The sequence below is a fragment of the Callionymus lyra genome, chromosome 3 (genome assembly GCF_982586985.1).
Source record: "Callionymus lyra chromosome 3, fCalLyr1.hap1.1, whole genome shotgun sequence".
NCBI classification, from domain to species: Eukaryota; Metazoa; Chordata; class Actinopteri; order Syngnathiformes; family Callionymidae; genus Callionymus; species Callionymus lyra.
The window spans coordinates 200,286-217,500 of record NC_141820.1 but is presented as its reverse complement, the minus strand read 5'-3'; the positions used below and the strand labels follow the sequence as shown (position 1 = coordinate 217,500).

Here is a 17,215-nt window from a genome sequence, read left to right as displayed (position 1 = left end):
AAGAATTCTTCCGTGATTTGGACCCGAAAGACGTGTCGAAGGACAGAGAAAACACCTTTAAAACACCTGTAGCGGTGCAGACAACGAAGCTAACGAACCAACATGGATCTCATCCTGCAAGAATTGAGAGGTTCCGACGGGAAAGTAAAACTCAATTTCAGTCATTAAAAGACGATGTCGAAGCTCAAGACAAGGATGGAAGAGGCAGAGGGACGGATGGTGACGCAGAAGAAAGGCTTCAGAACATCGAGGAAGTCCAGTGAGCGTTTTGAACATTGATTATAAACTGTTCACCTCCATACTTACAAGAAGAATTGAACCAATCTTACCTACATTCATTCATGAGGACCAGACAGGCTTTGTTGGAAATAGACAAACTCAAGATAGCATCAGGAGAGCATTACTCATAAGATAAGCTGGGAATCTAAACTTGGAAACGTTGTTACTGAGTCTGGACGCAGAAAAGGCGTTCGACTCGGTAAGTTTGTCATTTTTATATAATGATTTACTGTAATGAACACAACCTACTCAGACATCCCAAAGTGATGGAGATGTTAAAAGAATACGGTCTTTTATCAGCTACAAAATTAATATTGATAAAACCCAAGTTCTAACACTGAACTATGACCATCAAGCATCAGGACTATGTACAGCTGGAAATGGGAAGCAAAACTCATCAAATATTTAGGGGTGTCACTATCTAGAGACGTGCTGAGACTGTATGACATCAATTATGGACCTTTGAGGGAAAGAATGAAGTTGGATTTACAAAGATGGGCAACTATACCGTACTTTAATCTTCACTCAAGGATAGACTCCATCAGAATGAATATTCTGCCACGAATATTATCTTTTTCAATGTCTCCCGCTCAAAATTCCACCAAAACAATTTATAGAATGGGACAGATTAATTAATTAAAGGAACAAACCCAGGGTCAGGTTTAAAACACTGCAATTAAGTAAAGAGAAGGTCTGGGCCTGTCCTGCCTTCAACAGTATTACCATGCAGCCCAGCTGAGGCCCCTAATCTGTCTTGGAAGGTTCTAGCGTGAATGGGGTTCCTTTGCTCTCATGGCAGACAAGAAGCTGCAGGATGAAGTGAAGGTTGAAGATGATACTTTTACAAGCATTTTTCTAAAATCTTGGCAGGAATTGGTCAAATCACGCCACCTAGAGGTTCCCCGAGGATCTTGAGGTGCTTTTGACTCCGGTTTTGTGCCCGATAGAAGGGACGGCAGATTTAAGACTTGGGTCTTAAAAGGTATAACTGACTATCAATCATTTATTCACAAAGGGAATTTTCAGAGTTTTGAAAACCTTCAGAAAACACGGTTTAGAAAAAGAGGATTTTTACAGATACTTACAAGTCAGAAATTATTTTAATCAAAATTTGAAAAAGCCGATTGATGACGTGAAAAAGGATTACTAGAGATTTTCATTATTGGAGGCAAATAATAGCAATAAAATAGTATCTAAATTGTACAAAGGAATTGGAGGATCTAAACAAGAGAACAGGGAATATAAGGCAGCGATGGGAAAGGATGGAGATATAAATCGATCAGTAATGAGAGCTGGGAAAAAATGTGTCATCAATGGTTCTCAACACATGGCGGGAGTTTCTGTTGGTGAATATTATTATCACACCTGTTCAAAAAACACATGTTCACGGATGTTGGCGACTCTGAGGTTCAAATCACTGGCATGTCTTTCGCAGCCGCAGTGGAAACGAAGCTTTTTGGACCGAGATCCACAGCCATGTCAACATCTCTGCTGAGAATCTTCCCTGTCAAGGTGAAAACATGCACCTGGTGACTTACCATCGAAAACTGGAACAATGGAGACAAGAAATTGCTTTTCATATGGTTGGCAGCGAGTAAAAAATGTATCACGAGGAAGTGGTTCGAAGTTGAAGCAGACAGAGGACCGGATGGACATCATGGATGAATCTACAGATGGAGAAGTTCTCCTTTGACCTCCAAACAGATATAAGTTCTACAGGATGTGGACCAAATGGACAGAATATGTCAAACCAACTAGAAGTGATTTCATTTAATGTCATTTTATTTTCCATTCTGTCTGTTTAGATGCATTTATTGATTTTCTCTTCTAACTTTTGAAAAATATCTGTATTTTGTGAAGTAACAAGGTTGATCCCTGGGTGTGTTTTTTTGTTTTTTACATTGTTTTATTACTATTACTTTGTATTTCATCTTTCTTTTCAATCTGTACTTTATTCTTGTATGTACCACTTTGTTCTGAAAAAATGAAAATAAAAAAACTAAAAAAAGCTACTATGTTGTGTAAACATACAGGTGTGCTGTGAGCAGGAACGAGTGAGGGGGGCGGTGCTTGTGGGCGGGCGGTGTCTAGAAGAGAGGGGTCAGGAGGAGGGTTAGTTAGTTAGTTAGTTAGTAAAACTAGGTTTTCTCTCTCCAGCTGGACTAGTGAACCGACCCGCAGTCTTCAGGTAGGAGAACACGCCGTGTTTTTCTCAAGTGCGAGTCCAGCCTCAAAAGACGAGTTTCTAGAAAAGCTAACATTAGCTTAATTGCAGCGAACAGTGACGTAGCCTGTGACGTAATACCGTTAGTCCAGTTCATTTTCTGTAAAAAAGTCATAAAATAGTGTGTAGTTTGTCTGGGTTAAGTGTATTAAGTCACCTGTTTTATGTTTGTGTGTGTGTCCACCATTTGAACAAATACTACAAACACAACTTTTTCACTTTTCATTTTTTTGTCTCTTTACCCCTTTTCACAGAGATCTTCATTTTATTGAATTTATAATAGTTTAAACTTCTTTGCTTTGATTGTAAATGCAAACATGTGCATTATTTCACTGTGTGGCACGAAAGGAAGAAACAAGTGTTCCTGCCATCAGTGCTGGACGAGATCTTGAATCATTGTAACTTCCTTTATTCAACGTATAATTATTATTGTTTAACTGAAGGCTCATAATGTTCATTGTCTTTAAGAAAACTCTTGTTCCTTGTTTGGACAGGAAGCAGCTATATTTGCATGCTGTAGCAGAACGCTTAGTTAAGACTTCCCTTAAGTGTTTTCCAATCATGGTACAGCTGATTTCACTGTAACATTTCATTCTACTACTACTACTACTTTGACTTGTTTTTTAAAGTCTAAAATGTTACTTTTACTCATTTTGTTTGTCAAATGAGCACATTTAGTCCATAAAATAAAAGTTATTTGCTTCTTCCCAGGTGCAACACTAATAGACTCAGGGACTCATTCATTCCTCGTGTTATTAAATAGTTTAATTGTGAGTTCAGAGGCAGGAGTGAGAGTATCTGGATGTTCTATGTTAGTCTTTGTATCTTTGATCTTGTTCTTTATCTTTAGACGTAGATTGTGTAATTGTGTTCTTTCTCTTTATTTCTCTTGTTCTTATTTCATTTTGATTTATTTTTTATTTTTTATAAATAAATTGCTGTATGTTTTGGCTACTGGAAAAAAACAATTTCCCGAAGGAGACCTGCTGAGGATCAATAAAGTTTTATGTTACAGTATTATTGCATAAATTGGTGTAACTTATGTGAGACACAACACACTTGTATGCTGAAGTCTAAACTGACTGTTGAAGCTGTTGTTGTTTTGTCCAACCTTTTCAATATTTGACTAACTTCACACTCATTATAACACTTAAAATGACATTCATTCTATAATTTTAGAAAACAATATTTTTCATGATGTGTGGAATTACAAGATAAAAAAGCTCATCACAACAATTTTAGGGACATAATTTGACCACAAAAGTTCTTCTGGATCCTTATAATTTCACATGTTCAGCTTATAAAAGTTTGTTAGTTTGTTCTTTTTTCTTGGGGTGGCGACTGTAAAATGATGGATGACTCACTCAATTCTATTTGACAGTTATCTCAGCTGTAGGAACTTACTTGGAAACATTAGATGTTTCTTCTGACATTACTAACTTATTTGTTGGCAGAAACTAAAATATTGCCATAAAGATGTCTGCGAGTCAAAACCTCGACACCAACACAGCCGATGACGACACACTGGTTAGTAGTCATGGTTACACAGGTCAGACCCAAAGTGCAGTTCCAGTCTCTACTGCGACTGCTGGAGCCTCCAGAGATGTTCTCACTGTGAAGGAGGTCTGAGCTGAACATGGATCCTTGAGGTCGTGAAGAAGCTTGTCTTCATGCAAACGTCTGAGATCTGCTGCAGTCTGAACTAGAAATGAAAGAAATACTTCTGCTGTATAATCTTGTGTCGAGGGGTTACTAGTTTTTATGTAGCGTGAGGTGACATGGGTTGATTTAAGTATCTGTTAACTTGTGATCTTGATATACAAGTCATCATTCATTCATTTAAACCTCTGTGTGTCTATTCCAGAGTTTTATTTTGTGTTGTGTTTAATCTCAAAATGTTGTGCCATTGAATTTCTGGAAAGTATTTCTTCTTGTCTTGATCTTGCAGGTGATGTTCTACCTGGGTCGGTACATCATGCAGGAACAGCAGCATATGGTTTACTGCGCACAGGATGCACTGGGCGAGTTGTTAGGAGAGTTTTTCTGTAAAAGATCCACAGTAAGACGGAGAGAAACTTTATTTTTTGATGACACATCATCACGTTCATGTCGCTCTGTTCTAGATCTGTTTGCTACGATCAGCAAACATCTAGTGGCTGTGAGGAACCAAGGTACGTGACTCTTGTGGTTCCATCAGCATTCACTCTTCACCATGGATTTTCTGATCAGAACTTTTATTTTCTAACTTTCAGAAGGGCCACAAAGATGGAGTCGTTCACTGAGCAGCAGCGCTCCGGTGGTCTGACGGTGGTCTGACGGAGGTCTGACGGAGGTCTGACGGAGGTCTGACGGTGGTCTGACGGAGGTCTGACGGAGGTCTGACGGAGGTCTGACGGTGGTCTGACGGTGGTCTGACGGTGGTCTGACGGAGGTCTGACGGAGGTCTGACGGTGGTCTGACGGAGGTCTGACGGTGGTCTGACGGAGGTCTGACGGAGGTCTGACGGTGGTCTGACGGTGGTCTGACGGAGGTCTGACGGTGGTCTGACGGTGGTCTGACGGTGGTCTGACGGAGGTCTGACGGAGGTCTGACGGTGGTCTGACGGAGGTCTGACGGTGGTCTGACGGAGGTCTGACGGAGGTCTGACGGTGGTCTGACGGAGGTCTGACGGAGGTCTGACGGTGGTCTGACGGAGGTCTGACGGTGGTCTGACGGAGGTCTGACGGAGGTCTGACGGAGGTCTGACGGTGGTCTGACGGAGGTCTGACGGAGGTCTGACGGAGGTCTGACGGTGGTCTGACGGAGGTCTGACGGTGGTCTGACGGAGGTCTGACGGAGGTCTGACGGAGGTCTGACGGTGGTCTGACGGAGGTCTGACGGTGGTCTGACGGAGGTCTGACGGTGGTCTGACGGAGGTCTGACGGTGGTCTGACGGTGGTCTGACGGAGGTCTGACGGAGGTCTTACGGTGGTCTGACGGAGGTCTGACGGAGGTCTTACGGTGGTCTGACGGAGGTCTGACGGAGGTCTGACGGAGGTCTGACGGTGGTCTGACGGAGGTCTGACGGAGGTCTGACGGTGGTCTGACGGAGGTCTGACGGAGGTCTGAGACGGAGGTCTGACGGAGGTCTGACGGAGGTCTGACGGAGGTCTGACGGAGGTCTGACGGAGGTCTGAGACGGAGGTCTGACGGAGGTCTGACGGAGGTCTGAGACGGAGGTCTGACGGTGGTCTGACGGAGGTCTGACGGAGGTCTGACGGAGGTGAGGTCGTGTGTCGTGGTCAACGCTGGCTGAATGTGGAGAAGCTGGAGAGTTTATCAATGTAAAGACTTCTAAAAATATACACAATTATTACTGTTGATTATTAAAACTATGTTCATTTAAAACTAAAAAACTAAAATGAATAAAAGATAAAACGATAAATAAAGTTAAAAAAAACAGCCAAATCCGTGGGAAAGCAGCGCCCCCTATGGGCCAGCCGCCACTGACACGAACACATTTACAACGTTGTTGAACCTAACTTTAACTTTTAGTCTGGGAGGTCAGAGGTCAACGGTGTGGACTCTGACCATGATAACTTCAGTGTTGAATTTGAGGTGCAGTCGATGGACGACTACGATCAAGACGACGCCTCGTTATCAGCGGACGATCAGGTAAATGTCTTTTCATAAAGTCACATGCATTTAATTTGAATGATTACCTTATTTATTTCTACTTTCTTTACTAAAGTTACTATGTTTGTTTGTGTTTTTGAAAATATAGATGTACTTTTAACAAAGATAGGCACATGTTATGCTCCGCCAAAGTTCAATGCTGTCAACGGTTAATCTTGGACTAAAGTAACCTTAAAAAGTCAATCAATAAATGTGCTCACACCTGGGATCTCCCTCCACAGGTGCACGAGGTCGATCGATAAATGTGCTCACACCTGGGATCTCCCTCCACAGGTGCACGAGGTCGATCAATAAATGTGCTCACACCTGGGATCTCCCTCCACAGGTGTACGAGGTTGATCAATAAATGTGCTCACACCTGGGATCTCCCTCCACAGGTGTACGAGGTCGATCAATAAATGTGCTCACACCTGGGATCTCCCTCCACAGGTGTACGAGGTTGATCAATAAATGTGCTCACACCTGGGATCTCCCTCCACAGGTGTACGAGGTCGATCAATAAATGTGCTCACACCTGGGATCTCCCTCCACAGGTGTACGAGGTCGATCAATAAATGTGCTCACACCTGGGATCTCCCTCCACAGGTGTACGAGGTCGATCAATAAATGTGCTCACACCTGGGATCTCCCTCCACAGGTGCACGAGGTCGATCAATAAATGTGCTCACACCTGGGATCTCCCTCCACAGGTGCACGAGGTCGATCGATAAATGTGCTCACACCTGGGATCTCCCTCCACAGGTGCACGAGGTCGATCAATAAATGTGCTCACACCTGGGATCTCCCTCCACAGGTGCACGAGGTCGATCGATAAATGTGCTCACACCTGGGATCTCCCTCCACAGGTGCACGAGGTCGATCAATAAATGTGCTCACACCTGGGATCTCCCTCCACAGGTGCACGAGGTCGATCGATAAATGTGCTCACACCTGGGATCTCCCTCCACAGGTGCACGAGGTCGATCGATAAATGTGCTCACACCTGGGATCTCCCTCCACAGGTGTACGAGGTCGATCAATAAATGTGCTCACACCTGGGATCTCCCTCCACAGGTGCACGAGGTCGATCAATAAATGTGCTCACACCTGGGATCTCCCTCCACAGGTGTACGAGGTCGATCAATAAATGTGCTCACACCTGGGATCTCCCTCCACAGGTGCACGAGGTCACCATCTTTGAGGACGACGACTCTTTGGACGAAGACACTGAGATCACAGAGGCCGTAAGTCTCAGCAACACATACAGTATGAGAAGTAAACCATTCCAGATCCTGCAGATGTTCACACAAGCACATGAGCTCTCCCAGGATCATTGGTGCTGCTGTGCAACGTGCCACCAACTGAATCCACCGCTGCCCAGGAACTGTCTGAGATGCTGGACTCTGCCACAGGAACTGTCTGAGATGCTGGACTCTGCCACAGGAACTGTCTGAGATGCTGGACTCTGCCACAGGAACTGTCTGAGATGCTGGACTCTGCCACAGGAACTGTCTGAGATGCTGGACTCTGCCCAGGAACTGTCTGAGATGCTGGACTCTGCCACAGGAACTGTCTGAGATGCTGGACTCTGCCACAGGAACGGTCTGAGATGCTGGACTCTGCCCAGGAACTGTCTGAGATGCTGGACTCTGCCCAGGAACTGTCTGAGATGCTGGACTCTGCCCAGGAACTGTCTGAGATGCTGGACTCTGCCCAGGAACTGTCTGAGATGCTGGACTCTGCCCAGGAACTGTCTGAGATGCTGGACTCTGCCCAGGAACTGTCTGAGATGCTGGACTCTGCCCAGGAACTGTCTGAGATGCTGGACTCTGCCACAGGAACTGTCTGAGATGCTGGACTCTGCCACAGGAACTGTCTGAGATGCTGGACTCTGCCACAGGAACTGTCTGAGATGCTGGACTCTGCCCAGGAACTGTCTGAGATGCTGGACTCTGCCCAGGAACTGTCTGAGATGCTGGACTCTGCCACAGGAACTGTCTGAGATGCTGGACTCTGCCACAGGAACTGTCTGAGATGCTGGACTCTGCCCAGGAACTGTCTGAGATGCTGGACTCTGCCACAGGAACTGTCTGAGATGCTGGACTCTGCCCAGGAACTGTCTGAGATGCTGGACTCTGCCCAGGAACTGTCTGAGATGCTGGACTCTGCCACAGGAACTGTCTGAGATGCTGGACTCTGCTCAGGAACTGTCTGAGATGCTGGACTCTGCCCAGGAACTGTCTGAGATGCTGGACTCTGCCCAGGAACTGTCTGAGATGCTGGACTCTGCCACAGGAACTGTCTGAGATGCTGGACTCTGCCCAGGAACTGTCTGAGATGCTGGACTCTGCCCAGGAACTGTCTGAGATGCTGGACTCTGCCACAGGAACTGTCTGAGATGCTGGACTCTGCCCAAGAACTGTCTGAGATGCTGGACTCTGCCCAGGAACTGTCTGAGATGCTGGACTCTGCCCAGGAACTGTCTGAGATGCTGGACTCTGCCACAGGAACTGTCTGAGATGCTGGACTCTGCTCAGGAACTGTCTGAGATGCTGGACTCTGCCACAGGAACTGTCTGAGATGCTGGACTCTGCCCAGGAACTGTCTGAGATGCTGGACTCTGCCCAGGAACTGTCTGAGATGCTGGACTCTGCCCAGGAACTGTCTGAGATGCTGGACTCTGCCCAGGAACTGTCTGAGATGCTGGACTCTGCCACAGGAACTGTCTGAGATGCTGGACTCTGCCACAGGAACTGTCTGAGATGCTGGACTCTGCCACAGGAACTGTCTGAGATGCTGGACTCTGCCCAGGAACTGTCTGAGATGCTGGACTCTGCCACAGGAACTGTCTGAGATGCTGGACTCTGCTCAGGAACTGTCTGAGATGCTGGACTCTGCTCAGGAACTGTCTGAGATGCTGGACTCTGCCCAGGAACTGTCTGGGATGCTGGACTCTGCCCAGGAACTGTCTGAGATGCTGGACTCTGCCCAGGAACTGTCTGAGATGCTGGACTCTGCCCAGGAACTGTCTGAGATGCTGGACTCTGCCACAGGAACTGTCTGAGATGCTGGACTCTGCCCAGGAACTGTCTGAGATGCTGGACTCTGCCCAGGAACTGTCTGAGATGCTGGACTCTGCCCAGGAACTGTCTGAGATGCTGGACTCTGCCCAGGAACTGTCTGAGATGCTGGACTCTGCCACAGGAACTGTCTGAGATGCTGGACTCTGCCCAGGAACTGTCTGAGATGCTGGACTCTGCTCAGGAACTGTCTGAGATGCTGGACTCTGCCCAGGAACTGTCTGAGATGCTGGACTCTGCCCAGGAACTGTCTGAGATGCTGGACTCTGCTCAGGAACTGTCTGAGATGCTGGACTCTGCCACAGGAACTGTCTGAGATGCTGGACTCTGCCCAGGAACTGTCTGAGATGCTGGACTCTGCCCAGGAACTGTCTGAGATGCTGGACTCTGCCCAGGAACTGTCTGAGATGCTGGACTCTGCCCAGGAACTGTCTGAGATGCTGGACTCTGCCACAGGAACTGTCTGAGATGCTGGACTCTGCCACAGGAACTGTCTGAGATGCTGGACTCTGCCACAGGAACTGTCTGAGATGCTGGACTCTGCCCAGGAACTGTCTGAGATGCTGGACTCTGCCACAGGAACTGTCTGAGATGCTGGACTCTGCTCAGGAACTGTCTGAGATGCTGGACTCTGCTCAGGAACTGTCTGAGATGCTGGACTCTGCCCAGGAACTGTCTGGGATGCTGGACTCTGCCCAGGAACTGTCTGAGATGCTGGACTCTGCCCAGGAACTGTCTGAGATGCTGGACTCTGCCCAGGAACTGTCTGAGATGCTGGACTCTGCCACAGGAACTGTCTGAGATGCTGGACTCTGCCCAGGAACTGTCTGAGATGCTGGACTCTGCCCAGGAACTGTCTGAGATGCTGGACTCTGCCCAGGAACTGTCTGAGATGCTGGACTCTGCCCAGGAACTGTCTGAGATGCTGGACTCTGCCACAGGAACTGTCTGAGATGCTGGACTCTGCCCAGGAACTGTCTGAGATGCTGGACTCTGCTCAGGAACTGTCTGAGATGCTGGACTCTGCCCAGGAACTGTCTGAGATGCTGGACTCTGCCCAGGAACTGTCTGAGATGCTGGACTCTGCCCAGGAACTGTCTGAGATGCTGGACTCTGCCCAGGAACTGTCTGAGATGCTGGACTCTGCCCAGGATCGGCTGCGTGACGCCAACAAACTCAACTCCTCATTGTTGCTCTGGTGTCATAAAGCTTTGATAGAACCTTCAGGTCATTGTTGCTCTGGTGTCATGAAGCTTTGATAGAAACTTCAGATCATTGTTGCTCTGGTGTCATGAAGCTTTGATGGAACCTTCAGTGTGTGGTTCTGGTGTCATGAAGCTTTGATAGAACCTTCAGATCATTGTTGCTCTGGTGTCATGAAGCTTTGATAGAACCTTACAGGTCATTGTTGCTCTGGTGTCATGAAGCTTTGATAGAACCTTCAGTGTGTGGTTCTGGTGTCATGAAGCTTTGATAGAACCTTCAGATCATTGTTGCTCTGGTGTCATGAAGCTTTGATAGAACCTTCAGATCATTGTTGCTCTGGTGTCATGAAGCTTTGATAGAACCTTCAGTGTGTGGTTCGGGTGTCATGAAGCTTTGATAGAACCTTCAGATCATTGTTGCTCTGGTGTCATGAAGCTTTGATAGAACCTTCAGATCATTGTTGCTCTGGTGTCATGAAGCTTTGATAGAACCTTCAGATCATTGTTGTTCTGGTGTCATGAAGCTTTGATAGAACCTTCAGGTCCTTGTTGCTCTGGTGTCATGAAGCTTTGATAGAACCTTCAGATCATTGTTGCTCTGGTGTCATGAAGCTTTGATAAAACCTTCAGATCATTGTTGCTCTGGTGTCATGAAGCTTTGATAAAACCTTCAGATCATTGTTGCTCTGGTGTCATGAAGCTTTGATAGAACCTTCAGATCATTGTTGCTCTGGTGTCATGAAGCTTTGATAGAACCTTCAGATCATTGTTGCTCTGGTGTCATGAAGCTTTGATAGAACCTTCAGATCATTGTTGCTCTGGTGTCATGAAGCTTTGATAGAACCTTCAGGTCCTTGTTGCTCTGGTGTCATGAAGCTTTGATAGAACCTTCAGATCATTGTTGCTCTGGTGTCATGAAGCTTTGATAAAACCTTCAGATCATTGTTGCTCTGGTGTCATGAAGCTTTGATAAAACCTTCAGATCATTGTTGCTCTGGTGTCATGAAGCTTTGATAGAACCTTCAGATCATTGTTGCTCTGGTGTCATGAAGTTTTGATAGAAACTTGAGATCATTGTTGCTCTGGTGTCATGAAGCTTTGATGGAACCTTCAGTGTGTGGTTCTGGTGTCATGAAGCTTTGATAGAACCTTCAGGTCATTGTTGCTCTGGTGTCATGAAGCTTTGATAGAACCTTCAGTGTGTGGTTCTGGTGTCATGAAGCTTTGATAGAACCTTCAGGTCATTGTTGCTCTGGTGTCATGAAGCTTTGATAGAACCTTCAGTGTGTGGTTCTGGTGTCATGAAGCTTTGATAGAACCTTCAGATCATTGTTGCTCTGGTGTCATGAAGCTTTGATAGAACCTTCAGTGTGTGGTTCTGGTGTCATGAAGCTTTGATAGAACCTTCAGATCCTTGTTGCTCTGGTGTCATGAAGCTTTGATAGAACCTTCAGATCATTGTTGCTCTGGTGTCATGAAGCTTTGATAGAACCTTCAGGTCATTGTTGCTCTGGTATCATGAAGCTTTGATAGAACCTTCAGTGTGTGGTTCTGGTGTCATGAAGCTTTGATAGAACCTTCAGGTCCTTGTTGTTCTGGTGTCATGAAGCTTTGATAGAAGCTTACAGGTAATTGTTGCTCTGGTGTCATGAAGCTTTGATAGAACCTTCAGATCATTGTTGCTCTGGTGTCATGAAGCTTTGATAGAACCTTCAGGTCATTGTTGCTCTGGTGTCATGAAGCTTTGATAGAACCTTCAGTGTGTGGTTCTGGTGTCATGAAGCTTTGATAGAACCTTCAGTGTGTGGTTCTGGTGTCATGAAGCTTTGATAGAACCTTCAGGTCATTGTTGCTCTGGTGTCATGAAGCTTTGATAGAACCTTCAGTGTGTGGTTCTGGTGTCATGAAGCTTTGATAGAACCTTCAGGTCATTGTTGCTCTGGTATCATGAAGCGTTGATAGAACCTTCAGTGTGTGGTTCTGGTGTCATGAAGCTTTGATAGAACCTTCAGGTTATTGTTGCTCTGGTGTCATGAAGCTTTGATGGAACCTTCAGATCATTGTTGCTCTGGTGTCATGAAGCTTTGATAGAACCTTCAGGTCATTGTTGCTCTGGTGTCATGAAGCTTTGATAGAACCTTCAGATCATTGTTGCTCTGGTGTCATGAAGCTTTGATAGAACCTTCAGTGTGTGGTTCTGGTGTCATGAAGCTTTGATAGAACCTTCAGGTCATTGTTGCTCTGGTGTCATGAAGCTTTGATAGAACCTTCAGATCATTGTTGCTCTGGTGTCATGAAGCTTTGATAGAACCTTCAGATCATTGTTGCTCTGGTGTCATGAAGCTTTGATAGAAGCTTCAGATCATTGTTGCTCTGGTGTCATGAAGCTTTGATAGAACCTTCACATCATTGTTGCTCTGGTGTCATGAAGCTTTGATAGAACCTTCACATCATTGTTGCTCTGGTGTCATGAAGCTTTGATATAACCTTCAGTGTGTGGTTCTGGTGTCATGAAGCTTTGATAGAACCTTCAGTGTGTGGTTCTGGTGTCATGAAGCTAAGATAGAACCTTCAGTGTGTGGTTCTGGTGTCATGAAGCTTTGATAGAACCTTCAGATCATTGTTGCTCTGGTGTCATGAAGCTTTGATAGAACCTTCAGATTATTGTTGCTCTGGTGTCATGAAGCTTTGATGGAACCTTCAGATCATTGTTGCTCTGGTGTCATGAAGCTTTGATGGAACCTTCAGATCATTGTTGCTCTGGTGTCATGAAGCTTTGATAGAACCTTCAGATCATTGTTGCTCTGGTGTCATGAAGCTTTGATAGAACCTTCAGATCATTGTTGCTCTGGTGTCATGAAGCTTTGATAGAACCTTCAGATCATTGTTGCTCTGGTGTCATGAAGCTTTGATAGAACCTTCAGATCATTGTTGCTCTGGTGTCATGAAGCTTTGATAGAACCTTCAGTGTGTGGTTCTGGTGTCATGAAGCTTTGATAGAACCTTCAGATCATTGTTGCTCTGGTGTCATGAAGCTTTGATAGAACCTTCAGGTCATTGTTGCTCTGGTGTCATGAAGCTTTGATAAAACCTTCAGATCATTGTTGCTCTGGTGTCATGAAGCTTTGATAGAACCTTCAGATCATTGTTGCTCTGGTATCATGAAGCTTTGATAGAACCTTCAGATCATTGTTGCTCTGGTATCATGAAGCTTTGATAGAACCTTCAGATCATTGTTGCTCTGGTATCATGAAGCTTTGATAGAACCTTCAGATCATTGTTGCTCTGGTATCATGAAGCTTTGATAGAACCTTCAGGTCATTGTTGCTCTGGTGTCATGAAGCTTTGATAGAACCTTCAAATCATTGTTGCTCTGGTGTCATGAAGCTTTGATAGAACCTTCAGATCATTGTTGCTCTGGTGTCATGAAGCTTTGATAAAACCTTCAGATCATTGTTGCTCTGGTGTAATGAAGCTTTGATAAAACCTTCAGATCATTGTTGCTCTGGTATCATGAAGCTTTGATAGAACCTTCAGGTCATTGTTGCTCTGGTATCATGAAGCTTTGATAAAACCTTCAGATCATTGTTGCTCTGGTATCATGAAGCTTTGATAGAACCTTCAGATCATTGTTGCTCTGGTATCATGAAGCTTTGATAGAACCTTCAGATCATTGTTGCTCTGGTGTCATGAAGCTTTGATAGAACCTTCAGTGTGTGGTTCTTGTGTCATGAAGCTTTGATATAACCTTCAGTGTGTGGTTCTGGTGTCATGAAGCTTTGATAGAACCTTCAGTGTGTGGTTCTGGTGTCATGAAGCTTTGATAGAACCTTCAGATCATTGTTGCTCTGGTGTCATGAAGCTAAGATAGAACCTTCAGTGTGTGGTTCTGGTGTCATGAAGCTTTGATAGAACCTTCAGATCATTGTTGCTCTGGTGTCATGAAGCTTTGATGGAACCTTCAGATCATTGTTGCTCTGGTGTCATGAAGCTTTGATAGAACCTTCAGATCATTGTTGCTCTGGTGTCATGAAGCTTTGATAGAACCTTCAGATCATTGTTGCTCTGGTGTCATGAAGCTTTGATAGAACCTTCAGATCATTGTTGCTCTGGTGTCATGAAGCTTTGATAGAACCTTCAGATCATTGTTGCTCTGGTGTCATGAAGCTTTGATGGAACCTTCAGATCATAGTTGCTCTGATGTCATGAAGCTTTGATAGAACCTTCAGATCATTGTTGCTCTGGTGTCATGAAGCTTTGATAGAACCTTCAGTGTGTTGCTCTGGTGTCATGAAGCTTTGATAGAACCTTCAGTGTGTGGTTCTGGTGTCATGAAGCTTTGATAGAACCTTCAGGTCATTGTTGCTCTGGTGTCATGAAGCATTGATAGAACTTTCAGATCAGTGTTGCTCTGGTGTCATGAAGCTTTGATAGAACCTTCAGATCATTGTTGCTCTGGTGTCATGAAGCTTTGATAGAACCTTCAGATCATTGTTGCTCTGGTGTCATGAAGCTTTGATAGAACCTTCAGATCATTGTTGCTCTGGTGTCATGAAGCTTTGATAGAACCTTCAGATCATTGTTGCTCTGGTGTCATGAAGCTTTGATAGAACCTTCAGATCAGTGTTGCTCTGGTGTCATGAAGCTTTGATAGAACCTTCAGTGTGTGGTTCTGGTGTCATGAAGCTTTGATAGAACCTTCAGGTCATTGTTGCTCTGGTGTCATGAAGCTTTGATAGAACCTTCAGATCAGTGTTGCTCTGGTGTCATGAAGCTTTGATAGAACCTTCAGGTCATTGTTGCTCTGGTGTCATGAAGCTTTGATAGAACCTTCAGATTATTGTTGCTCTGGTGTCATGAAGCTTTGATAAAACTGTTATTTTCTGCGATGCTGAACCCAAGAGCAGACAGAGGCGAAGTTCCAGAGAGTACAAAAGGGGTTTATTGAACGAAGGGGAAGCAGGTAGTTGAAGGGGAAGCCGGAGGGAGAGCGAGATCGGCGAGCTGGAGTGAGGGATCCGAGTTACACGGTAGAGTAGAGTACGATCTGGCGCCGACCGCGGGGAATCCAAGGGTAGATGAAGGGGGTTGATTGGGGATCAGGAACAGGTGAGTGTGATTGTTGATGAGGACCAGGTGTTTGGTGAGGCGACAGGAGGAGTGGCAGACCAGGGGGAGGGGAACACAGCAGGCTGCTGTGACCACAACAGTACCCCCCCCTCAAGGGACGACTCTAGGCGGCCTAGGCCTCTCTGGGTGAGCCTGATGGAAGTCACGGATGATGGAAGGGTCGAGGATGAGACCCCGCGAAACCCAGCTCCTTTCCTCTGGCCCATAACCCTCCCAATCCACAAGGTATTGATGCCCCCTGCCCCGACGACGAACGTCCAACAACCGCCGAACTGTGAAAGCTGGGTGACTGTCAATCAAACGGGGAGGAGGGGGGAGGGGGGGAGGGGGAGAGAGAGAGCTGACGGAGACTGGCTTAAGGCGAGAGACATGGAAGGTGGGGTGAACGCGCATGGCTGGAGGCAGCTTGAGTGTGACAGCTGAGGGGTTGACGATGGACACAATAGGGAAGGGACCAACAAAACGAGGGGTTAGCTTCTTGGAGCCAGTCTTTAGTGGGAGATCCTTTGAGGACAGCCACACCTGTTGTCCCACCCGATAGGCAGGAGCGGGAGCCCGGTGGCGGTCGGCAATGCGCCGGTTCTGCTCGGCGGAGCGCAGCAGAGCGGAGCGTGCGACCCTCCACATCTTGCGGCAACGGCGGAGATGGTGTTGAACCGAGGGGACAGAGATATCCTCCTCCTCGGCGGGAAACAAGGGTGGCTGGTACCCCAGGGAACACTCAAATGGAGACATGCCGGTGGCAGCGCAGGACATGGAATTGTGGGCATACTCAATCCAAGAGAGATGGTCGCTCCATGCAGAGGGGTTGCGCGCAGCCACACAACGAAGTGCAGTCCCCAGGTCCTGGTTAGCTCTCTCAGCCTGCCCATTCGTCTGTGGTTGGAATCCTGAAGACAGGCTGACAGAGGCTCCAAGTGCTTGGCAGAAGGCCTTCCAAACTTGGGAGATGAATTGAGGGCCACGGTCGGAGACGAGGTCAGTGGGAATCCCGTGGAGGCGGACGACATGCTGCACAAGCAGCTGGGCAGTCTCTGTGGCACTGGGGAGCTTGGGGAGGGCAATGAAGTGAACTGCCTTAGAAAATCTGTCCACCACCGTTAGGATCACAGTGTGGCCCCTAGAGGGAGGAAGACCGGTCACAAAGTCCAGGCCGATGTGAGACCAGGGCCGACCAGGAACGGGAAGGGGACGTAGCAGACCAGCAGGAGCTTGATGGGAGGACTTGGCCCGAGCACAAACCGTGCAGGCGAGCACGAATGCCCGAGTGTCGGCGTCCATCGCTGGCCACCAAAAGTACCTCTTCAGGAGGGACAGGGTGCGGACCACGCCAGGGTGACAGGCGAAGCGTGATGTGTGGACCCACACCAGAACTTGGGAGCGAACCGCACTGGGCACGAAGAGACGGTTAGGAGGACCGTTACCCGGATCTGGTTCTGTGACTTGGGCTTCCCGGATGAGGGACTCAATTTCCCAGGTGACGGCAGCGATCCGGAGGCAAGAAGGGGAGAGGATCGTGTCAGGGGAGGCCGGTGCGTCCTCAGGGTTGAACTGACGAGAGAGGGCATCAGGCTTGACGTTACGGGAACCCGGACGGTAAGTGAGGGTGAAATTAAATCGCCCAAAAAAGAGGGCCCATCGGG

General features: G+C 46.8%; 1 protein-coding gene and 1 long non-coding RNA gene across 3 annotated transcripts in view; both read left to right on the top strand.

Annotated features, from left to right (window-relative positions):
• Positions 1-2,386: 2,386 nt before the first annotated feature.
• On the top strand, positions 2,387-4,854 carry LOC148082954 (uncharacterized). The gene is made up of 4 exons (XR_015710713.1): positions 2,387-2,467; positions 4,452-4,562; positions 4,627-4,674; positions 4,756-4,854. It is a non-coding gene; the product is annotated as an uncharacterized LOC148082954 (long non-coding RNA).
• Positions 4,855-7,175: 2,321 nt separating this feature from the next.
• Positions 7,176-17,215, top strand: part of nhsl3 (NHS like 3) — a 29,901-nt gene continuing 19,861 nt past the window's right edge. The window contains exon 1 of one of the 2 annotated variants that reach the window (XM_087786099.1): positions 7,176-7,401. In XM_087786099.1, coding sequence (XP_087642225.1) covers positions 7,253-7,401 — 149 coding nt within the window. In that variant the 5' untranslated portion in view covers positions 7,176-7,252. The remainder of the gene's footprint in view (positions 7,402-17,215) is intronic. The other variant, XM_087786100.1, reaches the window with a different exon arrangement.